The sequence below is a fragment of the Ochotona princeps genome, chromosome 13 (assembly GCF_030435755.1).
Source record: "Ochotona princeps isolate mOchPri1 chromosome 13, mOchPri1.hap1, whole genome shotgun sequence".
Lineage (NCBI taxonomy): Eukaryota > Metazoa > Chordata > Mammalia > Lagomorpha > Ochotonidae > Ochotona > Ochotona princeps.
The window spans coordinates 34,636,670-34,663,758 of record NC_080844.1 but is presented as its reverse complement, the minus strand read 5'-3'; the positions used below and the strand labels follow the sequence as shown (position 1 = coordinate 34,663,758).

The 27,089-nt window shown below is 51.7% G+C and overlaps 1 protein-coding gene across 14 annotated transcripts in view; it reads left to right on the top strand.

The window, feature by feature from the left end:
* Positions 1-27,089, top strand: part of CAMK2G (calcium/calmodulin dependent protein kinase II gamma) — a 166,372-nt gene that overhangs the window by 135,186 nt on the left and 4,097 nt on the right. For 3 of the 14 annotated variants that reach the window (XM_036495818.2, XM_058671458.1, XM_058671464.1), the window contains 15 exons: positions 2,363-2,435; positions 2,597-2,699; positions 3,133-3,216; positions 3,657-3,751; positions 4,410-4,532; positions 7,788-7,871; positions 8,087-8,129; positions 10,499-10,561; positions 12,475-12,518; positions 20,922-20,990; positions 22,113-22,157; positions 23,444-23,492; positions 24,587-24,700; positions 26,526-26,601; positions 26,933-27,027. In XM_036495818.2, the coding sequence (XP_036351711.2) occupies positions 2,363-2,435; positions 2,597-2,699; positions 3,133-3,216; positions 3,657-3,751; positions 4,410-4,532; positions 7,788-7,871; positions 8,087-8,129; positions 10,499-10,561; positions 12,475-12,518; positions 20,922-20,990; positions 22,113-22,157; positions 23,444-23,492; positions 24,587-24,700; positions 26,526-26,601; positions 26,933-27,027 (1,160 nt within the window). Of the gene's footprint in view, positions 1-2,362; positions 2,436-2,596; positions 2,700-3,132; positions 3,217-3,656; positions 3,752-4,409; positions 4,533-7,787; positions 7,872-8,086; positions 8,130-10,498; positions 10,562-12,474; positions 12,519-20,921; positions 20,991-22,112; positions 22,158-23,443; positions 23,493-24,586; positions 24,701-26,525; positions 26,602-26,932; positions 27,036-27,089 lie in introns of those variants that run through there. The other 11 variants (XM_058671460.1, XM_058671459.1, XM_058671463.1 and 8 more) reach the window with 9 other exon arrangements.

Below are 27,089 nucleotides of genomic sequence, written 5' to 3'. Positions count from 1 at the left end.
GGAGAAATAAAGAAAAGGTCTTCTATCTGCTGGTTCACTCCCCGATAGCTACATAGCCAGGGCTGAGCTGTTTCCAAGCCAGAAGCTGGAAGCCCCCTTGGGGTCTCCCACATGGGTGCAGGGTCCCAGGGATCTGGGCCATCCTTTGCCGCTTTCACAGGTCACAGGCAGAGAACTGAATCAGAAGTGGAGCACCTGGGACATGAACCAGTGCCCATATGCAATGCCAGTGCCATAGGGTGGAGGATTATCCCATTCAGCTCATTCATGGCCCCTTCAATTGTTTCTTATATGAGGAGCCTTCCTGTGCATGGTAGGCATTTTTCGTTTTGTTTAAAAGCAGAGTAGTTAAGAAGGAAGAGAGACAGAAAGATCTTCCATCTGCTGGTTCACTCCCAAAATGTCCACATCAGTTGAAGCTAAAAAGCAGGAACTCCGTCTGGGTCTCCTGTGTGGATGGTTTTATGGCCATCTTCCACTTTTTCCCAAGCGTGTCAGCCAGGACTTGGACAAGCGCTTGTGTATGGGATGCTAGTGTCATGGCAGTAGCTGAACCTGCACCACTATAACACTAGCCTCCATTGCAGGCACTGGGAGGTATCGAGGCCTGCACTCATTAGGTGCTAGGCACCGCTTACCTCTCAGTCATGACCCTGGGCATTGCTGTTGTCCCCTGGGAGGCAGACTCTGTCTCCCGCCCTCCTTCCCTCCCTCCCTATCTCCCTTTCTCTCTTTCTCTCTTTCTCTCTTTCTTTCTTTCTCTCTTCTCTCTCTCACACACACACCCTGGAAAATCACTGCTGTAGAATGCCCTTTCTCCCTGCCAGGAGTGTGTCCACAGAGCTGCCAGGATGGCCTGTAAGATGTACAGTCTGATTCCAGGATCAGTAACCGAGTAAAGTCTGGGTTTCTTTGTCTTTTCCATGTGAAGTCACCAGAAATACTTGTCAGATGAGCTGAGGGCCAGTGCCATTGCTCAACAGGCTAATCCTCCTCTCACAAGCACCAGCATCCCATATGACCACTGGTTTGTGTCCTGGTTGCTCCCCTTCCCATCCAGCTCCCTGCCTGTAGTCTGGGAAACCTACAGAGAATGGCCTACAGCCTTGGGACCCTGCACCCATATGGGAGACCTAGAGGAAGTTCCTGGCTCCCAGCTTCAGATCAGCTCATTGCTGGCCATTGCAGTCATTTGGAGAGTGAACCAGCAGATGAAAGACCTTCTCTCTCTCTCTCCTTCTCTCGCTGTAAAATCTGCCTTTCAAATAAAACTTAAAAAAATCAGGGAGTTGAGGAAATACTAGCATTCCCATAACTTACATCATTATTTGCATGACCAAAATATGGAGATAACCTAAATGTTATAAATATAAAACAAATATAGAAATAAAATGTTTTTTAAATGTGCTGTAATTACAGTAGAATACTGGTCAACCTCAAAAAGACAGGAAATTCTGTTATTTGTGGCAACATGGATAAACCTGGAGAACATCATGTTAAGTGACATAATCCAAGAACAGAAAGACGCTCTTTGATCTCATTCCTGTGTGGAATCTGAGAGAGATGATCACATAGAAGTAGGAGGCAGAGTAGGGTCAGGCTCCGGGGGCGGGGGGAGACTTGGCCATGGGGTACAAAGGTATGATTAGATGTGAGGAAGGAGTTGTGGTGTTCCTTTGCACAGTCCTTCAATGGTAAAAAGTGATATATATTTCAAAGTAAGAAAAATTAAATATTTTAAAGGGTTTCACTAAAATAAGCAATGGATATGCAAAGTAGCCTTTGGGGATTACCACAGTATGTGTATGTATTGAAACTTTACATGGTACCCCGTAAATACAGGCAGTTCTTTTCATAGGAAAACAAAGAAATGAGCAGGACGGGTGCTTGGCTTAGTACCTAGGACACTAATTGGGACACCCACATCGTAAATCAACGTGCCTGGGTCTGAGTCTTGGCTCTGCTCCTGAGTCCAGCTTCCTGTTCATGAGACTGTAGGAGCCGTGGCAAGTAGCTGGGCCCCCGCCACCTCAGTGGGAGACCCAGATGGAGTCCCAGGCTCTGGGCTTCAGCCTGGTTCAGTTGTAAACATTTAGGCAGTGATTTAGTACACGCTGGATCTGTCTCCTCTTCCCTCCTCTCTGTGTCTCTCTGCTTTCCAAATAATAATTTTGAAAACTGAAATAGAACCAATTTTCAGGTGTGTTAAACTAAATGAGGTCCAAGTTCCTAGCTCGTCATTCAGTAGTTCCCAGTGAACCCGTGACCCCGCTTCCCCATGCCTTTCGTCTGCAGCATGTAGTTGTGGATGAGGTGGTTTAATAACTATGCACTGACATTTCTTTTCCTTCTGCTTTTTTAGCCACTGTATTCACCAGATTCTGGAGAGTGTTAACCACATTCACCAGCATGACATTGTACACAGGGACCTGAAGGTACTATGCAGGCTTCCCACACTGCCTGCACCCCCCAACCTTACCTCCTGCTTGTGATATGGTGGCGCCACCTGGTGCCAGATCCTGGTACTGCGTTGGCTCCCAAAAATGAGGCGCTCTCTGAGTGGGTTACCTTTCAAGGTTCTCTTTTCTTTCTGCAGCCTGAGAACTTGCTGCTGGCGAGTAAATGCAAGGGTGCCGCCGTCAAGCTGGCTGACTTTGGCCTCGCCATCGAAGTGCAGGGAGAACAGCAGGCTTGGTTTGGTAAGGGTGACCCTGTCTTCCCGGAATGCAACCCCCGCCCTTCCTGCTCTTCCTGATCTGCCTTCCTCTTTCAGAACCAGGAGCCAGACCCTAAATGGTCTTGGCCTCCTTGGAGACTGGAGGGTGGGGGGGCACAGAGCCTGCGCCTGGCCCTGCGTGACACAGTACAGTGAGTCCAGCTGTTGTCAGCACCGTGTTCTTGCGAGCTCTGGGGAGGAGTGAGAGGAGTTCCTGGTAGGCATGTGGACTTGCCCTCTGGCTTAGATTCCAGGCACTGTAAGAAGCCCAGCCTGCCATTTCTCACAGCTCCTGTGAGAGAAGCTTACATAGCAAAAACAGCAGAGCTGAGAAGGGACTTGAGGGGAATTGCTGATGGGGATTTACTGAGAAGGACAGTGGATTCACTGTGCCTCTGCCATCTTTCCTGCTACAGGTTTTGCTGGCACGCCAGGTTATTTGTCTCCTGAGGTCTTGAGGAAAGATCCTTATGGAAAACCTGTGGACATCTGGGCCTGTGGTAAGCCCCCTCCATGTCCTCAGCTCGTCTCCTGTGTAGGGCCCTCACCTTCCAGGAATGGCGAGAAAGCAGGCGGCACACTCCCATACCATGGAGTCTGCTACGTGTGAGCTCACAGTGTTTCCTGGTCCCCGGGGATGGCTCTTCCTGTCACGCACAACCTCCTGCCCCCATCCTTCCTGGATTATATCCTCTTCTGCTTCTGGGAGAGGGATTAGAGGATGGTTTGTGCCTACGGAAGTCCCTGGTGTGACTTGGTGGTGGTGAGGAGTGAAGCATAGCAGGAGGTGCTGGTGGCACAGCATTAGTAGCTGGCCACCCACTCCCAAGCCTGTGGTAGCCCTTGCCTTCCCAGGTGGCTCTGAGCCCTGCATGGCTTTTCTTGGTTCCTCAGGGAAGTAAGTGACTGACCCCAGTGACCTGTGTGTTCTGTCTCGCAGGGGTCATCCTGTATATCCTCCTGGTGGGATACCCTCCCTTCTGGGATGAGGATCAGCACAAGTTGTATCAGCAGATCAAGGCTGGAGCCTATGATGTAAGCACCAGGTTGCTGGAGAGCTGAACCAACAGAACCGGGAAGGGCAGATTTCTGCCCCTCGAGCTCTGTCTGGGGAAGGGGGTGTTTGTTCAGCGTGTCACATCATACAGGGGCTGTCAGGGGTCTTTGAGGACCCAGGGATGGGCATACAGGGCTCAATTCCTGCCACCCCCATTTCACAGGGAGCAACTCAACTTTTGGGGGGGGCAGCCTTCCTGGTAGCTATGAGATTAAGAAGCCGCCTAAAGCCCTTTGGTCTTTATTTGCAAAGGCTGCAGAGGCCGTGTGGGGTGGGATACAGGGAGGTGGTACCCATGATCCCCCTCCTCTGCAGTGGTATTTGGACACGTCATTGAACCTCTCTTTCCTCCCAAGTAAAGAGACAGAGTTGGAGCAGACGACATCAGAGGCCCCTTCCTGCTCCGCTCTGTTGCGCTTGAATGCTCACTGTGATTGTTGTGTTTTACTTTCCTGGTCTTTTAGCCCACACAGGTTGGGGGGCGGTGCTCTTGGAGCTTCTCCACCCCTCTGCCCAGCAGCTTTGGGTACCAAGGACAACACCCACTGTAATCTCTGGGACAGCGACACAGTCTGTATTTTGGGGTACGAGGCTCACTCGTTTCCAACCACTCCTCTCCCTGTTCCTGCTTCCTAGTTCCCATCGCCAGAATGGGACACGGTGACTCCGGAAGCTAAGAACTTGATCAACCAGATGCTGACCATAAACCCGGCGAAGCGTATCACGGCCGACCAGGCTCTCAAGCACCCATGGGTCTGTGTAAGTGTCTTCCCTTGGGGCCCAGGAGCTCTGTGGGGTCAGCCCTTCCAATGCCTCAGGTACCTACTCCTTGCCCTCCTTTTTGCCAGTGGAGACTCAAGAGACCCAGAGTGGGGGACTCTTGAGCAGAGCCCAGGATTTGTATGGCATGGAGGAGTGCAGGGAAGCTAATGGAGCTTCACCCATTTCTTGCCCACTGGCTGTTGTTGGGCTATAATTTGGTTCCACTCAACAGCTCAGGCTGACCATTGCAGATTCCAGGTAGTTGATGAAGGAAAGCAGTGGACAGTCCAAAGCAGATGCCAAGCTCAGGGCACACTGCAAGCCCAGCGCTTCACACAGCTCTATAAGAGCTGTCGCTAAGACCCAGCAGATAAACACAGGGGCCTCAAAGCAGTTGGAAAGAGTATGGTACAGCAGCCATGCTGAATCCCTAGGAGGGTCCACATCCCCTGCCAGGCTGTAGATGAGCCCTGATAGACTGTTTTTTGTACCTAGTCCTGCCAAGCTGAAATAGCTACTTTCCAACAAACAGAAAAATCTAGCACTCTCAGGGCGCCTGACAGCCACCATGCATGGATTCAGGGTCCTTTGCTGTGCGTGGTGCATGCTACCTTGGTGCTGGTCATGGTACAGGTGCTAGAAAAAGAAATGGCGATTAAGGCGTTGTCCCTGCCCCCAAAGGACTCAGAGCAGATCTAGGGAGAGAGGTACTCAAAGAGGCAGCCATTGCTGCAACATGACAAGTATGGCAAAGAATCTAACCATAGTTCAAGAGTTCCTGCTGTCCCTGGTGGATGATGAAGATACGGAAGGCTGCATGAAGGGGGTGACCTTTGTCCTCATTCCAGGAAGATGACTACGAGTTCCCCTAAGATGCAGGGAGAGGCTACCGTGGGCTAGGGTGAGAGACCGTGGGAAATTATGGCAAGTTGAAGGAATGTTAAGTGGTTTGAGTGTAGAGGACTATAGGAATACAAGACAATACGACTAAGAAGATTCCGTGACATGCGAGTTTTCTTCCTGGGGATTTGAATTTGATTCTGAAAGCACAGGGAACCATTTAAGGGTTCTCAAGAGGGAATGAAATTTGCACTTTAAGAAAGATCGCTTTGGACACTGTGTAGAAAATGGAATTGAAGAGGAAGGACTGGAGGCAGAGCACTCAGGAAGCTGTTGCCTTTGTCTAAACAAGACCAGATGAGGTCTCCACTGAGGGCAAGCCAGGCGAGTGGACAGTGCGGTGGGGAGCAGACACATTTGAGAGCTACTTGGGAGACAGAACCCAAAGGATTTTAGTGGACATTTGGGTCTAGGGGGAAAAGGGGAAGAGCGACAACTCTTTGGAGACTGACAGGTTTGGGTAACTGAGTAGCATCAACCAGAACTGAACCATGGTGCACTGAGCCTAGGAAGCCCCAAGCAGGTCTGGAGAAATGGTGGTTTGAATTTGATGCCTGTGGTGGACACCTGGTGTTCGGGAGACCTCGAGCTGGGGGTGTCGGTAGGTGGGTAGAAGCCTGGCTGTAGAAGTTAGAGGTAAAGGGTCAAAGGTGAAGAACCTGGTCATTTTTGTGCCGATGATGAGACTGTCAAGACGGACATGGCGCTTGCATTGCTGACTGCATTCTAACCATGAGCTTATATTGATTTCCCTATAAGAAGAGAGGACCACCAAGTACCAGTGTGAATGGCAGGACAAGTTAGAGCAGCCAGCCAAGGGAACTAAGGATGAGAACCAGCATCATGGGAGGAGGAACTGCAGCAGAAGATTCAAAAGCTCTGAAGCAACAGGGAGAGTCGGTGCCCAGAGGCCAAAAACGAAGTCTGAGAAGGCCAGGAAGGGGACCCTGGGGTGTCACTGAAGGCATAGGGGCCTCGAAGTGAAATACACTGAGCTGCCTACAGGGTGGTGAGGAGGGCCCGGGAAGCCAGGCAGCCAAGGGGGAAAGAATGGACTGCCTTAAAAAAAAAAAAAAAGTGCGAGCAGAAGCTTAAATGTCATGTACAGACTACAGAGAGAAACCTCATCCAGAGGGAAGAAGCAGAGTTCTGAGAGCAAAAAGACAAGAGGCTCCTGCACCCAGGTCGAGGGGTCTGCGTTGGGCACAAGAAGCAGTTGCTTCAGAGACCTGGGTGAAGTGGGAGGCAAGTGGAGATTGTGTGGGTGGGAAGCTGAAATGGAGGAGTTCTTGCTGGACAGGCTGTCATTTGTCCTTGTAGAGCTGTTGATGTTGAGGAGATACAATGAGAGACCGCAAGATGGGAAAGGTGGAGAGAGCCAGAAGAGAAGTGACCAGTGGTGCAGGGAAGGGCTTGATGGTCCCAGCGTCTATTTTGAACAGGCTGGTCATGACTGCAACTGCAAAGAGATGGGAATGAGCAGTGTAGAGCAGGCACTCCGGCATGGGGAGCACGTTATGTTCTGTGTCCACAACTGCAACCCCATGCTCTGCAGGTTGGTATGTTTCTGTAGCCCCTGAGGACCCTACTGTATTATAACCTTAGGTAATAACTTATGCTCGTCTTGGTGACCCTGAGTCATCAAGGAAATGCAGGAAGAGACCAGGAAGTTAGGAGGCCAGGAAGTTTAGCACATGCACATTGAAGAAACATTTCCATCCAGAAGGAAAAAAAAGCATTGAGGTTTCCAGGTAAAGATCTCCATCCAAGTACTAACCAGGCCCGACCCTGCTTAGCTTCCGAGATCAGACGAGATCGGGCGCGTTCAGGGTGGTATGGCCGTAGACTCCAGGTAAAGATCTTCAGCGTCTTAGACCACAGCTGCATTCAGGATGCAGTGGGGCAATGCTGAGGGGGACCCAAGAAACAATGAGTCTTTTCTGTCAAGAGCAGGACCCCTACCTGTGTGCTGTCTGTTTGGAGTCCAGAGCACAGCAGGTGCTCAGGAAATGCTCCTACAGGCATAACCGAGTGAGGATCTCTGCATGCAGGACACTGGCTCCATTCTGCAGCCTTTGCTTCCCAAGGAAGATGAGCGTCCTCTCTTGGCACCTTCGTCTGCCATCAGTTATCAGTGGTGTTTTCATGTTCAGAATGTCCTTACATAATCTTGAGTTTGGGTAATGCTTTTGTTTTAAGAACATTTGCACATCTGTGACCTCATTTTATTCTCCAAACACTTGGATGGCTGAGTGTCACAAACCCAGTCTTGGCCATTAGTGCTGGGACCGTGTTGCAGGGTCACAGGAGTTCCAAGCTGGGGTCTCATGGGCTTGTCTGTTTGGCTTCCAGCAACGATCCACGGTGGCTTCCATGATGCACCGTCAAGAGACTGTGGAGTGCTTGCGCAAATTCAATGCCCGGAGGAAACTGAAGGTGAGGCTGGTGACGGGACCCTTCCTTCCCCCCGAGATGGTGCCATTTCACAGGGAGGCCCCTACAGCCATCACAGAACAAAGCTCCCATCCTGGCTGGAGCTGAAGGGGGACAATTGGACCTGGCAGGCTGTGGCTGGGAGCTGCCTTGGCCTGAGACCAGGCTCCCCTCCTCTGGGTCCTTGGTGAACTCCTAAGACCCTTCTCTCTCCTCAGGGTGCCATCCTCACGACCATGCTTGTCTCCAGGAACTTCTCAGGTATGTGTTTTTAGCCGCGCACGCTAGTGCTGCCGAGGTGAGTGGGTCAGGGATAGGACACTGTTGTCCCACACGATTCTGGGTGTTGCAGGCAGCATTATAACCTGGAGGACTGGCCGACCAAGGACCCCATTCTGAGGGGCTGCCACCACCGAGTCCTGTTACTGAGGTGGTGGCGACTAGGGACTTTACTTGGGCTCTGAGCCTGCCCAACCTCTTTCTTGTCCTTGTTTATTCTTAGCGCATCTTCGACAGGCTCTGAGAACATGGGGGATGGGGGCTGCCCTCAGGTGCTGGAGGGCGTTCTGGGGGATGAGACCCACCACTGCTTGGCCACCCCTGACCATCTCTCTCTCCAGTGTGTCTACAAGGTGATGACTAAAAGAAACGACTAGATAGTTGAGCCTTTCCTGAGGGAACTTGTACTTAAAATGTTTTCTGTGATACCAGCTGTCGGAAGTGAAGACGTAGAGACCAGCAAGTGAAGGGACAGGAATGTAGAGTTTATGTGAGGAGTGGAAAAAGTTGAGACAGGTGATTTGTAAATCACATTTGCCATTTCTTTTGAAGATGCAAGACACTTCACCGTCCCCAGTCCCATCCAGACTCCCCATCTCCACTGGCCCTCATTTGGAAGTGCAGTGACTTTTTCTATGCATAGAAGGTTAAAGTCCAGACTCAACCCAAGACAGTGGGGTCTTCCCGGCTTGCTGTGTGCCCCAGGCTTCCCTCCCTCTAACTCCCAGCCTCGCTGTTGTGGTTTAAGAGTCCTTACCCCTTCTCGTCCTCTTAACAAGATTCCTTCCCTTGCTTTTCCTTTGCACTACATGGCTGGCTGGGCAACCACTGCTGGGCAGAGGTTGACCCCTGTGCTGGAGCCACAAGGGCTTGGGCTGTGCTGGCTCTGGGGACCCCAGATACTTGGGCTTTGAGGCGGCCTCAGGCATCAAGGCCCAATTTTTCAGGAGCCTTGGTCTGAGGACCCCGGGGCTGTGCAATGTGGGAATCTGATAGGGAGCCATGGGAGCAGCCCTCCTCAAGCCAACCCCTTTACCCTGAGCTGGGCTTGTTCGGGTGGTTTGGGAACCCCTAAGGGGAAGATGGCGGTTCTGGCTGCTCCTCCTAGGGTTGCAAACAGGAAGATATGGGCTAGCCACCTCCAGCAGAGGGAGGATTGTGGTCTTAGCCCGTGGTTCTTGCCCTTGGGTTCCATACAGCTTCTACCTGCTGGGTCTAAGAGCCGCCTTAAGGGCCTTTGCGTGCAGCCCCTGGAATGGGGATCTCCCCTCTCCTCTCTGAGTCTTGGCAAGGCCTTGGGCCTGCACACTCATCTCTCCCTCCTTTTGGGAACCTGGCATCCTGGTTTCAGGAACTTGGGCTATCCCCTTAGGAAAAAGCACTTTAATTCCTCCCTGAAGAGCTTCCTGGCTTTATTGCCCAGGCCTTGTGTGACCTGTGAGCTGCCTTTGCACAGATCAAAGGGGAGCCCCTTCCCCATACCTCCTGAAATCCCAGTGGTCTAAATGGGACAGCCTCTTGTGCCCTGTCTCCAGGACAGGTGAGGGTGGAGTCTGTCTCAAAACTTCTGCTGAAAGAAGTGAGAGTACCCATGTGTCTCCTTAGGAACAAGCCAGGATTTTTCCCCTGAGGCTCTACATGTAACCACATTGTTAAACTTCTGGGCACTCATGTTTGGGACGTCTTGACCCCCAGCACCCTGTGAAACATGGACTGGGAAAGGTGCAACTCTTGGCCATCTTCCTTAAGAAGGAAGAGGGCTTATTTCTCTGAAGAGGTGTGGTCTGGTGGACAGAAAAACCATGGACCCTTCCTGCCCCACCCTCCAGTGTCAGTCCCTCTGCTTTGGGGAGCCCTGAGGGGGAAAGGGCTGCTGGGAACTCTGGGTGCTCTGCAAGGGGCACAGGGTGATCGTTCCTGGTGAGAGGACATCTCATGGTGATGCCCAGGCTCTGCATAGCCTACAGCTGGTCCTGTTACCTCAGAAATGGTACCAGAGCCTGTTAGGTTTTGATTTTCAGTCCCTCACCCAGAAGTGGCCAGGCAACACCCACCAAGTGCAGTCCCTGGTAATCCCCATCCCCCACCTCCAACCCCCTCAAGCCCAGACCCTCAGAGTGCTGCAGGGCCGGCCATGCCTGCCTCATCAGCCTGCCCACCCTTCTCCGCCACCTCCACCCCGCCCCGTGCCTCCGCTCCCTGCCACCCCGGCTCGGCTGGCTTGGCCACGCCACCTGGGCCCTGCTGCGCGTGGGCAGCCAGCAGGTTCCCGCCTCACTGGGGCATGCTGGCTGCTGACGCCCCAGTGGCTTTGCGGCAGCGCTGTGCACTGAGAGACTGTATCCCCTCAGTTGGCAGGCAGAGCTCCGCCCCCGCCTCGCCTGCCGCGAGCGCCGCCGGCCTGGCCGGGCAAGGTACGTGGCATGAGTCCTCCCTGACCGACCGCCTGCCTCGGCTCCCTGCCTCCCCCACTGGAGGGCCAGCATGCCAGGCCCGCTCACCAGGGAGACGAGTCCCATGCTTGCGGGCTGAAATGGGCATGCCAGAAGGACCACCTAACTTTGGCATCTGTGAGCGCATTGGTGTTTTGGAGCTCCCTAACCAGCCGTGCATGCTGGGCGCTTGTCAGCTCTCGGGAGGCAGAAGCCTGGGGACATGGAGCCGGGCTGCAGGAGCCTTTCCTCCCCTGGGCCCAAGGGCCTGAGCTATGTGGAGGGGGTGCTGCACTTGACCGGCTGCCCTGGGCGTGGCACCAAGCTGCCCCAAGGGGCGGGGACTAGACTTCTGCAGTTGCTGTTCAAGACCTCCAACAGGGGAAGCCACACCCTCCAAGTGTCCTAGGTAGGGCGTCTGCTGGCCTCCTGCTCTGACCAGTTGGGGTGTGCAGAAGCTAAAAGAGTCCCAGTGATCCTAGTCTTGCCACGCCCTGAGCAAGTCATAGCAGCTCAGCTCCCCTATGGAGATTTAAAAACAAAAAAGGTGATGCTTAAGATCATATATGTGGAAGGCTTTGAGCTCTGCCTATGCAGGACAGTTACCAGAGAGCTTTAAATAAAAATAAGGATGATAATAGCAATAAACTATTCCTGGGACCCCAACCCAGACAAATCAGAATTCCTAGGGTGTGTGTTGAGCATTCTTAAGCTCCCCAAGGGATTTAATGAGTAGAGTTATGAACTGATAGATGTATTTGAAGGTGCTCTGGCATAATAATAAGTGCATTTTAAAAGTACTTGAAAATCCAGTGGGATCGAGCTGGGACCCCAGGACCATATTCTGGAGCCAGCACCCCTGTGAGAAAAGGATCCCTTTTCTCACTGGAGAGAGATGGGACGTGGCTTGGGTAGGAATGGCCGCTGGAGAGCAGAAGAGAGGTGCAGTGGTGACAACCTGGATGACTGCTGTCTCAGGCCCTGTGCTAAGTTGGAACTTGGCAGGTGTGATCCCCTTGGATCTCCAGCACTGTCCTATGACCCGGGACCTGTTTTGTCCAATATCATGAAGACTTGTAAGTCGTAGCACTCACTCAACATCACACAGCTGAGCTAATGGTGGAATGAAAATATAAACCCAAGGCAGTCTGGGCGAATCAGACCACTGGGCTGAGCCCATCTCTCTCTGCCTTCCAGACTGTCTCACTATTCACTGCCTTCCTATTGCCTTGGTGGCCAGCCAGTGTCGCTTGCCTTGAGTTACCCACCCCACCCTCGGCCTGACTAAAATGTCCTTGACAGTGGATTATCCCATGCAGCCTTTACTGTTCATTAATGCATAGGGGCAACTTTAGGAGAAGGGTGTTGGCTAGGACCCAGGGAACCTGGTGAGGCCCTGCCCAGTGAAGGCTTCAACCCCCTGGCAGAACCCTCCTGTAGGTGGTCCTGGTTCTGTCTGTGTCTGTGCATCCTCACGTCTGGTCTCCTTTGTGAACTGTGAAACTGTTTCTGGAAACACTCAGGAGATGGCTTGCCTCCTTCCGGAGACCCTCCAAGGTGACTAGGGATGGAGCTGACCCCCTTTCCTCCCAGGACCCTGCTCCCAGGCCCGGCCGAGAGTCATGAAAAGTACAGCTCCCAGAGCCCCAGGCAGCTCCAGGACTAAGTGTCTTGTTTCCACTAAGCTCACTTCCCGGGGCACAGGAGATCTGGGGGGTGCCACTGTGACTGACCCTCTGGCCAAGGGACTGCCTGGAAGGACCCTGCTTCAGGATTTCTCTGGAGCCACAGCCACCTGATCAGACCAACAGTCTCCCACGGATCTAACTGCCAGATTTGAGTTTGGGAAGAGGGTGCAGTGCAGGAGACATGATTTTCCTCTTTTATTTTCACAGCTGCCAAAAGTCTGTTAAACAAGAAGTCGGATGGCGGTGTCAAGGTAGGTGTCACATTCGTCTGACTGGCACTGCCCACCCTCCCTGCCCACCAGCTGCCACTCTGGGGGAATTCTTGGCTCCATGTTCTCCTCTTCCCCGAGTACTTTCTGTCCTTGCTCTTTTGCTTGAAACTGGAAGCCTCTGTGGTCAGAATAGCAGGTTCCACTGGCCTGAGAAGGAAGCGGGGAGAGGTGTTTGTGAGCCTGCCATGGTGGGAACCACTGGGGGTCAGTAATCCAAATACAGTCCACCAGGGCGCTGTCCCGCACGTGATTTCCACATGGCCATGCTGCCACAGCCTGACTCTGGCATTTTTTTTTTTTTTTTTTTTTGGTGGTCCTTAGGTTATTTTTTTTTTCAGTTACAAAATCACTTTTAAGCAAATGACAACTAAGTTTGCCCCAGTGATGGAGGTAGGATGCCAGACATGGAACTGAAGCCACTACCCTGTTGGTCTTTTCCTTACCTTTAAAGAAACCAGAACACAGCTCAAATAGCAGAGTGAAAGTATCTGAAGCCTCCTCAAGGCATAGTCTCCTCCGGAGAAGGTGCAGGGCATGTCAGAGGATCACTTTTTCTGTGGGGCTAGGGCCTGCAGGGATCAACAGGAAGCCCTGTGGGGGTGCTTAGCCACTGGTTAGAGGAGAAGGCAGCTGCGGAACCTACAGGGCTGAGGCGTGCTGCAGGTTTGAAGCTCGGGCACTGCATAGGAATTCATGCTCAGTGGAAGCCTACCAGCTCTCACAGTGGAATATTGCAAATCCTCCAGTAAAGTTTAAATGGAGCCTTCTCTCAAAATCTTGCGTCCACAGCCGACTTAAATGCATGTACCCATCCCCCAACTCTTCCCCCGACTTTCCCTTTCCCACATTCTCTGTGTACCCGCTTCTGTGGCTTTCTGCCGCAGAGGAGGGAACTGTGGCTGTGCACATACCTACTGACATGATGCTGGTGTGGCCGGGCAGTCCTCCACCCCTCTTCTGCCACACATCACCTGATTCTCAGCAGGAGCTAGATGGATGCGGCCAAGTTAGAAAAAGGGACAGGTGTCATCCAGGTTCACACTGGGTGTAGGGGATTCCAAAAAGAACCAATAGAGATAGCATGTATGAGTTCTGTCCTACCTACTGATGTTTTCTGCCCAAGTGGACTATAGGGCAAGTGTCTATCACGTGAACCGGATCAGCCTAATTCGGTAGAACTGAAGGTTCGTGAGAAACACCAAGGCTGTCAGGCAAGGAAGCTGTGATAAGATCCGTGATAGGAGAGACTTGGGTGAGGGTGTGAGGCTGGGTAGAACTGGAGAGGAGCTAGACATGGAGCTGTCAATGAGGCTATAGTACATTCTGCCAGAATCCAGGGGTGGGTGGGTGAAGGAAAGATGATTAGAAACAGAGATAGGTAAAACATTTTAAAACTCGCCAGGGGTAAGTGCTTGCCATTGCCATTAAGATACCATGAGGGACACTTGCATTCCGTATCTGGATTCAAGGCCTGCCTCTGCTTCTGACTGTAACTTGCTGCTAATGCACACCTGGGAGGCAACTGGTGCTGGCTCAAATCAATGAGTTTCTGCTATCCATGTGGCAGACCTGGATTGAGTTCTAGGCTGCCAGCTTCTCCCTTGCCTTGCCCCAGTTGTTGCAGGTGTTTGGGGGACTGAAGTTAATAAATAAGTAGACTTCACCAGCAGGCATGCACGGGTACCAGCCTGCCAAAAGTAGTCTGCACCTGTGATGCTGGGAATATCAGCTGCAGTAAGAGACATGTAAGAGAAACTTCACACTGGACGCTGGGGATTCCAAAAAGATCCGATAGATAGCATCAGTGTTTCTATCCTTGAATGCTGGACAAATTGGTGCTAACTCTGCTAAAACTGGGAGTAGATGGGGAAATGACTACATAGGTGGAAAGAGTTTGAGGAAGATGGAACATGTGAGCAGAGGCGTCTGCTGGCCCTGACACACACCTGGTGCTGCCCACGGAAGTGGCTAGCAGCACTGGATGTGTGGATTTGGGATTCACATAAGTGAATCCCTTGAGTGCACTTCCTTGGTTTGTGGGATGCCTATTGTCCCCTGTGAGCTGGCAGGCCGATGGCATTAGCTGCTCTTCCATTGCAGTCTGTTAAGGAGTAGATGTACACAGAGCAGGTCCAGAGAGAGCAGAGAGACGGGCGTGGAATCCAGAAGAGGAAATCTCCCTGATAGAAGTGGCCTGGGGCCTAGTTGGATTTTGCCAGGTTGAGAAAGGGAGAGGGATCCGCATCTGTGACGATACACGGGCTTGAGGTACCAGTGATGCTGGAGACAGTAGCATCTGCAGGGCTGGGGGGACTGCATAGCACATGACCTGAGGTAAGACAGTGCTGCTCAGGTGGAAGAGAGAGTGGGTGAAGGCGCTATGGGGAGGAAGTCTCTGGCATAATTTTCTAGTTGCTAATCACAAAAGTGAATGTCAGGGCCAGCCATGCACCTAAGGAGCTAATTAAAAATATATAGTTCCCAGGATCTAGCCTGGAATTCAGATTCTGTAGGCCTTGGGGTGGGGGGGGACGTCCAATCTTTGAATTCTTGATATTTTCATCCCCTAAAAGCACATGGAGTTTTTAGAATTTGACGGAGGACATTTTTTTCAGAGCAATCTGTTTATTGGGGGCTAGAAGAGGGTTCAGTGAAGGAAATAGAGAAAGAAGAGAGGTTAGGAAAGAGCGGAGGTGTACATCAGACACCAAAGGAAAGCTGAGGAAGGGCTGGCAGACTGAACCACTGGGGAAACTGTTTCACGTGAGAATGTTTGGAGAGCGCGGCCCTCTGCATGGCCTGGCTCAGAGCCTGGTAAACGTGCTCAGTGAGTTTTATGCTGTGTTCTTTCTTGGAACCTTGTTAAGATATGGTGGGTCAGAGGCCACGATGCCAGTGTTTCACATAGCAGCTGGCTGCTGGGGTTAGAGTCCTGGCCTCGCTCCTGGTTCCAGTTTCCTGCTAATGCATACCCTGGGAGGTCACAGGCCATGACTCAAGGAGTTGGGTTCCTGCCCCCAAACTGGGAGACTTGGATTGCTGTTTTTGGTTCCTGACTTCACACTGACCCAGCCACGATCCTTAAGTGTATTTGGAGAGTAAACTGGCAAATGGGAGATTCTCTCTCTCTCTCTCCTTCCCAAATTAATAAACTAAGTAAAATTTTTAAAAATAAAGTGACCAAGCAAAACTGAAAGTATACTCACAGATTGGCTGGGCAATGTTTGTAGAAAGGATTGGTAGTGATTTTATTCAGTTTCCCTAACAAATGAGAATTCCACACACCCCCCCCCAAAAAAAAGAAAAACCTGCAGGAAAATGGTCTAAAAATGAGAAAGTAGAACTGAATAACATGTGGCAGAGTGTTTAGCTTCCCTGGTATCAGAGAAATGCTGATTGAAGTAACATTGAGCTTTGGGCCTCTGGGGTAAATGATAGTGGTGAGAACCAGAAGAGTGCTTTGTGAAACAACCTGTGGGCTCACAGTTACAGAAATGTCCCTGCCTTTATGATCCTGGGACTCAAGCTCTGTAAATTTTTCTTCACTCTTTTCCTAAAGCAATACTTCAAAATAGAGAAATGCTGAACGCAGAAAGATGTCCCGCCTGGCACTGTGTACAACCATGAAAAGATTGCAGACAATCTCAAAAGCCAGAGCGGAAATGACTGGATGATTATAGGAATCCATTTAGTACACCATTAGAGTTATTAATCTTTAAGACAGCAGTTTGTATTATGTGAGAAAAGTGGGAGATGAATGAAAACAGACTGTCATCGAATTTGTGTTCAGAAACGATGTTTGTAGGTATTTATTCAGTCAATAATAGGTGGATAGAAAAAGAACTGGAAAATAAACCCACTGAAATTTTAGTAACGTTACTGAGTGATGGAAATTTGGGAATCTTTTGGTTTCTTTTAATACCTTTTTTTGATTATCTACATGTAAACCATTCACTATTCTGTTAGTCAAAATATGAATCAGGATACTGTTTATTTTTAAAGGAAGGCATGCATTTATGTATAATTTTTTTTAATTGCTTAAGAAAGGAGACTGAAAGAGTGATAGAAGTGTGGTTATCCATCTCCTTCTCTGTTTGCTTATAATGTTGCTGCCAGCCTTTTGTAGTAACAGTGAGTCATATGGTTACATGAAACGGCTGATCCAAAACAAGGGACAGAGCAAGGTGTGTCGATTTGGACCCTTTTGGGCTCTGGGAAGCCAAAGTGGTGGTGCCCTGGCAGGAGGGAGGCCTGCAGAGTTGCTCAAAAGGTCCCGAGTCTTCAGCCTTCTGGATTCTTTTAGACTCCCCATCTCCCTCAGGTCTTCCTGCTGTTTCCATGTCCACAGGGTGGTTTCTTTCTCGCTGTTTAGAAGCTTTCTGTGAGGTGTGCAAGTTACTAGCATTGGTTTCAGCAGCTGTCTGTGATCTTAAATCTGCTGACTTCTGTTCTGGGGAGATGCCTCTGAAGATGAGCACCTGTGACCTGACGTCTATGAAAAAGTGAGAGTCACTTGTGAGAACTTGAAAGGTTCTAGGACAGCTTGTGCATTCTGTTAGTTCCAGGCCAGAATGTCCATTTAGTCTTTAAGAGACCAAGAGAGGAGAAAGGGGAACAGAAAGGCGATGGTTAGCTCCTTTATGTTCTGTGTGGATATCAGTTTGTTGAAATTAAGAATGAATAAGAGACTTGAACACTTTCCCGGAGTAGAATTTTAAATACATACATAATTTAGAAATAAAAGTGAAATGGCCTCATGTGGTGCTTGATGATGCTGCCAGGTGCTAGATGAGCAAGTCCTGTCTGGAAACGTGGAGAGAGAACCAGACACATGTTCACTAGTATGCAAAACAGCCTCAAGTGGAAAAGGGTGGACCTAGGTTCTCACATGGAACAGTTCAGGAGAGAGCCAGCTGGAGAGGCTTGGGATGCAGTATAGTGTAGTGTGTTCTGCTGTAAGGCAGGGTGCAGGTACAAGTAACAGACTGAGGCCCCTGCAGATCAAAAACAAGGAGAATTAGGAAACTGCGCTCTGCTTCAGCCGGGGGAAGAGCCAGTCATCAAATGCAGTTCAACTCAGCAAACGTTTGTTAATCTAATGTTAATTGTGAGGCATTTCGCTACGTCCCATGGAGAGCACAGACGTGCCTGTAAGGTGTGGGCCTTCCTTTACCCTCAGCTCTGGCTGTAGCTGTGAGTCTTGGGCAGCTCTTTCTTGTTGAATCGCTCTGGAAGGAGCAGTTTAACATTTCAGCGCATTTCACAGCCACAGAGGCCTGATCCTGTGCAGGTTTTTGTTTCTTTGGAGGCCAAGTTTTCAGTTGTGGACTCCTCTTTTAATTATGTGTGACCCACTCCTCTGGATGATGTGTTTCCTCCACATTTCTTCTCGAGTGAAAACCTGAACCCCTTCGAGGACAGAAGTGACTGAGCATATGTGGTTACTGTGCCTGCAGCAGCAGTCAGCCAGGGTTTGTTGGACATTGTTAATTGAATGTGCAAATGTCAGACAGCAGGCTCACATATCCCAAGGGAGCCAGCTGGGAAATTCACAACTTCCCTTCAGCTTTTAGACAGTCTTGGGATTTGTATTTGCAGTGTTCCACAGGGTCTGTATGTCGATGCTGTTGTTTCCCGTCAGCATAGCAAGTCTGAGCATCTGGTTGAGCTCAGCGATCGTTGCTTTCCGCCTGGCCCAGAGCCTCTAATCTCTGCATCTGGTGATCATGGCCCCTTTCACCTCTGGTGTTATCTGTTTTTCCATTTCCCACTCATTGCTGAACACAAGGAAACACGTGCATCTGTTCAACGGTGGCTGTACTGATGGAGGAGAGGCAGCTGACAGAGCTGCTACACGATTTTCAGAAACATGACACCATTTCTGAAGAGCAGTTTAAGGGTACAGCAACATCAGAGTTTAGCAATCCCATGTATCTGGAGCAGAGGATGGCCTGTGGAAGCTCTTACCTTACCCAGGGTTCCGGCAGGAGAGAAGCTATACAGCCATCTAGGTGAGCTAGGGGCGTGAGCCCGTATCTGTACATGTGCAGCAAAACGCTACTCACCGTTATAGGCTGGGGACCTTGTCTCCTTAACAAGCTTTCTCGGGGCAAGGCTCAAGCATCTCACTGGAGTGAACTAACCCATGTCTGTGAACCTGACCCAAAAACTCTCCATGATGTGGAGGGGGGTGTGCCTGCCTGTTTGTACACCACACACACATAGATACACACATGCGCGCGCGCACATACACACTGTTTTAACCCTATAATGCTGTATTCTAGGTCTCCTTTTTTCCACTCTTTTCTTTCCTTGATGCAGAGCCCACGCTGGTGCACTAACCTGCAAGTGTCTCTGTGCTTTTCTTCTTACCTCCTCTTTCCCCTTTTCTTTCCCTTTTGCTGTGGTGTGTCCAGAAAAGGAAGTCGAGTTCCAGCGTGCACCTAATGGTGAGCCTTGCCTGCCCACCCATCCACCCACTCCATGCTGCCTGCGCCCGCCTGCCAGCCACGCAAACTCATTCTGCCATGTGCGTGTGCTTCTCTCATCCTCACTGCATGTTTGTGCTGTGTGGGCAGGTGTGGCCTGTCCTGCCAGGCGGGAGCCATTGCCCAAGGTCACCCAGTGGCCTACAAAAGTGGGCATTGGAAAGTGTGGTGTGGAGGCCCTGCTGTGCCCACAGCAGCCCAGGGCAGTAAGTGAAGCTGATAGGGCCACGGGACCAGTGGCACACACAGGGAGAAACCTCACCCTCAGGTGGAGAGGCCTTGTGCACCGAGGAATTGGTTGGCAGGCTCTGTGCCTTGCTGACCTAGGTTTTCCCCTGTATGAGTCCTATGATGTGGCCATACCCAGTGCTTCCTCCGGCTCACCCAAGCCCTCAGGGAACAGCTGAGAGATGAACAAGTACATCTTGGTTCTCATGGGACACAGGCCACCAAGGGGTACCCAGCAGTGTGCACTCTTATACAATCATCCATTAAAACCTGAGATTTACCACAGGGGCAATATCCCAGCCCTCTGCAGACAGGGCAGGTTTTACAGACACCCTGGGATCCCTGTCCTCGGCAAAGGATGGGTCTCAGCGGGCTTACTGACAGAGTAGCCTGGAGAAGCCGGCTGCAAGCGGGCAGGTCAGTGTTGGCAGCCACGGATGGGATGGCTGTGTGCCTGACTGGTGGGCATGGACGAGAGCAGTGCTGGTGGTTTTAGAGCCACATCCTGTCTCTTTCGGGGACCTCTCTCTCCTCCATCCTGTAGAGTTCAGTGAAGTCTCGTAACACTTGAGGCCTGGCTTGAGTGTCCTTGGGTTGCAGGAATGGTTCAGTCATTGACAGCAAATTGGGAGTGATTTCAGGTGTGCTGCAAGAGGCCTCCAGATAAAATACAGCACACGGCACTTGGGTGCTGCCAAGTGTGTCTCAGGAGAGAAGACGCAGGCTGTGACCATAACCACGCCCTCCTTGGACTCACATCAGGCTACTCCGCTGGGGTTCCCAGGGAGACTGAATGTGCTACTTAGGGCATCGGAAAAGGCAGAGAGCATCAGTATGGCTCTGTGCCCTGGAGTTTGGCTTTTCTCCTTCCTCACCATCTTCTCCCCGCCACTCCCTTCCTGGGGCAATCTGTAACATTCTGCGAGGCAAGGCGATTTCCCTGGTGGTTGTGTTACTATGGGAGCTTCGTCCCCATGGGCAGGGGCCTGCTCCTTCCTGGAGGTGGGGCTTGGGATGGCAGCCCGAGTCTCCACCCAGACTCACCTGTGCTTTCTTGGAGCTGCGCCCTCTTGCAGCTGATCAAGTTTAAGATTTTCCAGCATGGCCCTATCTCTGCAGCCTAGGGTCCATGGGTGCATTTTGCATTCAGAGTGGAGGTCCACCCTTTCCTCTCTGGACACCATCTCCTAGGCCTGGCATTCTTTCTCTTCTCCTTCCTTTTCTTTTCAGGTCAGTCTTCAAACTGATGTTTTAAAGTGAAGGAAATATAAGTTCGGGGTGGAAGGGCATCAGGAGACTTCTCTGAGATAGGGGACCAGAGTTTTTTGAATTTTGTTCTGTTTTCTTTCCAACCACCATCCACTCGCCTTATGAAATGGGAAGAAGCTCCTGGGTTTCTTTGGGTCAGGTATGGTTGTGTGGTGACATAATGCCTGGCCTAAGCTGAGACTTTTGGAGAAATCTTTGAAGACAAGTCTTTGGGCTGTTCTCTGGGCCCTTCCCAACACTCCCGTATTCTGGTCATGTCTCCAGCCATTGCTCCTGTCCATACAGTGTGACAAAGGCCACCTCAGGGCCGGGCCAGGGGGCAAGGGAGGTCTGGGAGTCAAACCTACATGGCTTTCGTGACACCCGAGGAACTAAACCATCTGTTTTCTTGTCTCAGCCACAGAGCAACAACAAAAACAGTCTCGTAAGCCCAGCCCAAGAGCCCGCGCCCTTGCAGACGGCCATGGTACCTCCTGACTACAGCTTCTCCACCTCTACCCCTGGCTGCCTCCCGCTCCTCCCCTCTTCCTTTTCTTGCTCTCTCTCCCTGGCTTCTTGGGGCTCCTGCCTCTTACTCCCCTGGAGCAGGCTGCTTTGTGTGTACCTCTCCACCCAGACCCTCTCCCTTGCCTTCCATTGTCCTGCTTGACCACACTACATCCTGCATGGCAGAAGTGCCACTCCTGTCCCTTTTTGCTTCTGGTGGGGAGAGTGGTCAGGGCTCTCAACTAAACCTCCCAGCCCCAGGCTGGGACCCCCAGTGGGTATGCGGTGGGAGGGCCAGGAAGGTGAGTTGCTTAGAAAAGCAGCGGTCTCTTGGGACAGGCGCTTCTGTCCTGGAAGGGCCCTTGTAAAACCTGCCTCAGTCTCCCTTGCACAGTCAAGAACAGGAAGGAGGGCTGGGGTCCCCCACCTCTGGATGGTGCTGAAGGCTCTGAGCTCCTGGAGAGCCCAAGCTGCCCTGAGTTCTCTGTGGGCTCTTCGAAGGAGGTGCTGTGTGTTCCACAAGCACCCTGTGCTCAAGGCGCTAACTAGAGAGTTAGGAGAAACTGTCACGCCTGCTCCTTCCTCTGCTTCTTGCAGACCCTATGCTGCGTGACAGTGTTGAGGATCCAGGAAAACTCTTGGGAGGGCAAAAGGTGAGGGCAGAGGCCTCAGCTTGCTGAGGGGGCATCTCGGGTTTTTCTCGGGGCCCTTACTGATTTGTGTCCATGTCTCCTGTACTCCCCTTGGTGAGTACTGGTGGCAGGGCCTGGCCTGTGTCCTCAGCTCTACAGCTCCTCTAGTGTCTGCTCCATGGGACCCCCACGTGGAAAGCGCTCTGAAGGCCGGCAGGACTGGGGACAAAAGGCCCTGTCCTCAGATTCCCTGGCACTACTTCCACTTAAATGCCAGACCTCTTTGTACCAGCTACTGCTGTTGCCTCTTTCCAGGGTTTCCCGGCTGCCTAGGGTCCCAGTTAATCCAGGATATTTTGGGCATTGGGCAGGCCTCTGTGGTTATCATGGAATCTCTCGGGTTACTGGGATAGGGAAGAGCTGAAGATCCATCCCCGTATCAAGAGGATAATTTTTATCTTCTCTCACAGGAGCCACAAACCACCGTAGTGCATAATGCTACAGATGGGATCAAGGTGAGTGGCTCTGAGGCCTGGCTCCTGCTTTCTGGACTGGCAGCAGACAGCCTGGCTGGGTCGGTGGGGAAGTGATGTGTGCCTATTAGTTGCTGTATCCTGAAAAGGAGGTATAACTGACCTAAGCCCAAGCTCTGTAGGCAAACAGACTTGGTTTGCATCCTGGCTGTGTGGGTCTAGATAAGTCACATAAGCACTTGACACCTCAGTTTTCTTAAACCTGAGAATTATAATAATAGAACTTCCTTCTATGAATTGTGAAGTTTGAATGAGTATCCTTCTTAGCTTCAAAGCTCAGAAGCAAGGGTGCAGACAGACTTGGAGCATGAACTATTGCTTTGCTCCTTTGGCCTTCCGTATTTTTGCCAACATTGGGAGATGTTTATTGAGTCCAAACGCCCTGTCCATAGCTCTGATTGCAACTGTGGATGTTTCCTGTCCACAGCTGGGCAGGGGAGGCGCCTGACACACCAGTAACAAATCAAGTCAAGGTCCAGTATTGATAAGTGCTCTGAAGGAAGGAGTGCAAAGCAAAGAACATGAACAGTCTTTAATGAAACAGTAAGGAAAGGGCTTTTCTCAGAAGGATCTGAACACTGAACAGAGGCTGGGAGGAGATGGCCAGGCAGTCTCCAGAGTGCCCTAGGCAAACAGATCTGCAAGTGCAGAGGCATGGTCTAGACCAGTGGAAGGATTGGAAGGGACCAGGCAGAGCTGAGAGCAGGGTAAGCAGGAGGAAAGACCTGCTCCCTCCCTCTGATAGGAATTGCATTTCTTTTGTGGCATCAAAGAGAAGTTGTTCATCTCAGCCAGGAAGCAGTATCATCTAATTTACCCCTTGCATGATCACTCTGGCCATGTTGTAGACGAGAAGGCAAGCATAGGGAGACCCAGAAAGCTGTTGTAGTAAATCCCAGAGTGAGATGTCTGCAGCTTGGACTCACGCTGTAGGTGTGTGTCACAGGAAGAGCTGAGAGATGCGGTTTCCTCTGTAGTTACGATTGACAGATCTACTTTGTGGTTGGGTGACTGAGGCGCAGGGAAAAAGAATAGGAAGAGTTGACGATGAGACCAGAGATGAGCCCAAGGAGCTGAATAGAAGGTGCCGTTTGAGGAAATGGGGAACACTGGGGAGCCAGAGGTTTATGTTAAGCAAGGGTGAAGGTAGAACATTCCATGATTCCTCCTTACACCTCTTATAGGAGCATACACCTGCATTTGTTCTACTTGGCTCCTCCAAGCTCCAGGGCCCGAGCATATAGAAACATATTCTTTTTGGCCCACAGGGCTCCACAGAGAGCTGCAATACCACTACAGAAGATGAGGACCTCAAAGGTAGGTGCTGACCTTACAAGGGGAAGGAATCTTTTAGGGTACCTTGGCTCCAGCAAGGCCCCTTCCTTGTCTGTCCCCCAGACCTGGGACTGGGGGCTCTTTATACCCCAGGAGAAGGCTTGGCACCGAAGTGCCTTTCCATAGTGTTGCTGGACAAGACTTCTCTTCTTGAATTCTGAGCCTGGGAGAGCTGATCTAGAGTTTTCACAGGGGGCAGGGCTCAGAGAGCCATTCCTGTTGCCGATAATGACGCAACAGGCCAGGACGGGGGCTTCTCAAGTCCCTGAGGAAGCAGCCTACTAGTGTCGTGAGTTATAAGTTAGGATGAGCAGTTGTCTTGGTTTTCCCAGGCTGTAATCCCGAGCACTCTGGGATGAGCTGATTGCTCTGTTTCTGAGATCTTGGCATGAACAAGTTGACCCATTTGTTTTCTGTGAAGTTACACTGTGTCCTGGTAGTCTTGGAAAGGCTACTGAACTAAGCCTGGGGCTGGCCAGAATGCCAGAGGACACAGGGGCTCGGCAGAGCAGACCACTGGCAATACCCATTCTGCTCTTTGGTTTCACTTCATGGAATTAACTCCCATTGGCTTCAGTAAGTGATCTTAGGAAGGTTGGAGGTCAGAGCTCAGAGCATTGTAGGTCACCAGACGTTTGGGAACCAAAATAAATAAAAAATGTGAATCTGTGAGGCAGTGAAGGCAGTATCTTCGGGGCTGCTGTGTCGAAGGTCAGATCAGTTCAGTTCTGACAATGATGGCAGAGCGGGATGCATCTTTATTATGGGTTCTTGATATTGGGGCCTTGTCCCCTTGGTTGTCATCCCCAGGAGCAGGGTTTCTTGTCCAGGCTGTTTTAAGGCTCCTCCAAAGCCTGGAGCCCCAGGTCAGTGAGCCTGCCTGGTGCCGTCAGCTGGGAGGCCTCTCTGGCAGAGGCAGCGGCGTGGGATGTGGTCCAGTGTCCACAGCAGCCCGAGGCGTCCCCTTGCCCCGGCTCTGCAGTGCCACGGGCTCGGGTCCTGTCCGGCTTGCTCGCTCACCTGCCTTGTTCTGTTTGTTTTGGCTGCACTGCCCTTGCCCTGCCATGGCTGGCTAGCTGCCCCGCTCCGCACTGGGAATGGCAGCTCGGGGCCTGAAGGAAGGAGCTCCCGGGACAGACCAGCCCCTTCTGCAGGCATGCAGCCCCAGCCTTCTCTCTGCTCCTCAGCCAGTAAGTGTGAGGGAGGCACATTCTGGCTTCCATCTCCCTGGCTCATCCTGAAGTCCCTTGCACCCCTCCCGGACCCCTGGGGAACCCCCCCAACCAGAGCTGTCCACTCAGCCCAGCTGCCCATCTTTGTAAGCTTTGGGAGCATGGCCTCTGCTGGGGTGGGGAGTGGCTCGAGGTGCTGATGGTACCAGGCAGGCGCCCAGAGTTGGGGACCCCTAGAAATACCAGAAGAGCGGATGCAAGAGAGAGGGAGGGAGAAAGGGAGTATCAGGCAACCAGGGTGTGCAGTGTGTGGGTCTTGCCTCAGCAGCAGCCAGGGTCAAGTGTGGAGCCTGGAGTGGAGGCCATGGCAGCCATAGCAGGGATATAATGTTCCCAGAGACTTGGCACAATGTTCTGCTAAGAGCACGAGGCTTGGGTATGGAAGGCCTGAGTCGGAAGTGCAACTACACCAAAGTGTGTAAAGGACAGAATTTCAGCTTCCTTATCTGTAAAGGAAGCAGAATGGCCCCTTCCTTAGAGTGTTGTCATGAACTATAACTGAGATAGGAGAAGTCCTTGCCCCCGTGCCTCACCGAGTTAGTACCAGATGGCATGGGTTTGTGGGTTCTGGCTGAGAGAGGAAGTCTTTGCCTTGTCTGCTCGCCGTCTCTCATAGTCTCAGCACACAGACCTCTGTACCATGGTGCCCCAGTCAGGCCCTGCAGACAGCTGCAGAGGAGCTGCATGCTGCATGCATGGGACCTGCCTGCCCCTGTAAAAAGGGACACCAAGTGCATTGGTGGTTTCACTGGCTGCCCGCTTGCCTAGAGCCACCACCTGGTGGTGCCGATGGCTGTGGGGTGCCCTCCCACTCTAATTGTGCCCTTGGCTATACTGGCCAGCGGTACTGTTGTAAGGTTTGCATCTGTTTTGTAGCCTCTGGCTCCCTTGAGGAAGGGCTTGTGGCCTGGGTCAGCCCAGCACTCAGAGATAGCTTAAACTCATACTGATAGCTTAAGCTCCCTTCCCCTGGCACCACTCCCTGCGAATTGTGGACACTCCCTGTAGGCTGGGTAGGGGGTTCAGGCTTAGTCTTGTCCTGGTTGCCCCCAGGGCCACATCCAGCGTGACAGCTGCATTGAGAGACATAGCTTTTCCAAGGCTCGTTCCCTGGGAAATGAAGCTGCCCTGTGGTGGGAGGATGTTGTGGGGTTTTCCCATGGCAAGATTGTTTATCCCAGAAAGACCCTGAGGAGGAGATAAGCATGGTGGGGAGAGTGAGTGGGCCCCCCAGGACTGTTTTCACTCTGGCGGAATCCTTGCTCCTCCTGGGTTTGACTCTTTTGGCTACCTGCTCCCCAAATCCAGTTTTGTGAGGGCTGTGAGGGAATGGCAACAGACCTGCCCGAGTCCCTGCTCGTGAGAGAAGTAAATGGTGATGGGGAGGGGAGAGTGACAGGTGTACAGGGAGGCGCTTTTCAGGCTGCATCTGCCAAGGATGAGATACAGACTGAATAGGGCAGTTCTGATGTTCCTGGCTCATCAACTGTTACAGACAAGAGTGCTTGCTGCACTGTGATTGTCAGTGGCTAAGGAGGTAAAGGCCCGAACACTATAGCTAACGGAGGCACCCTTAGAGGAGGTGGGTGTTGGTTCTAAGGACACAGAGAGGGGGCTGAAGAGAAAGGTGGGTTCACTGTTCCTGTAAAGAGCCTTGAGAACACATAAGAGGGCTGTTTGTGAAGGCGATCAATCATGGGGACACCCCGAATGATGGGGGAGGGCTCTCTGTCCCCAGAGGTCACCCAGCAGGTAAACTGGTGGGTTTTTCCTCCCCTTACAGTGAGAAAACAGGAGATCATAAAGATCACAGAGCAGCTGATTGAAGCCATCAACAATGGGGACTTTGAGGCCTACACGTGAGTAGGGACCCAAAATGAGTGCTCAGCCTTGCCTGTTTCCAAAACGCTGCTCAGACCCAGGGAAAGGGAGGGCTGGGCCTTGGGCAGTGTAGACCCCATAGGCTGGGAGCCCTTCCAGGACCAACCCGCCCATGGTGTCCTGCTGGTGGCTGAAAGGCCAGGACCAGATGGCTTGGCAGGCAGTCAGCCCTGGAAGATGTTGGGCAACTCCTCAGGAATGGCCAACAAGCTAGCCAACCTGCTGCCTCCACACACTCCACAGATGAGGCGGGAAACCACAGAACTCCCACGAAAGCCTGACGGGTTGCCCTGTTCTCTTCTCCTGCAGGAAGATTTGTGATCCAGGCCTCACTTCTTTTGAGCCAGAGGCCCTTGGTAACCTCGTGGAGGGGATGGATTTCCATAAGTTTTACTTTGAGAATCGTGAGTGGGTTCGTGCTGCTGATATACTCCTGCCTGCCCCTTCACCCTGTGCTTCCGTCCCC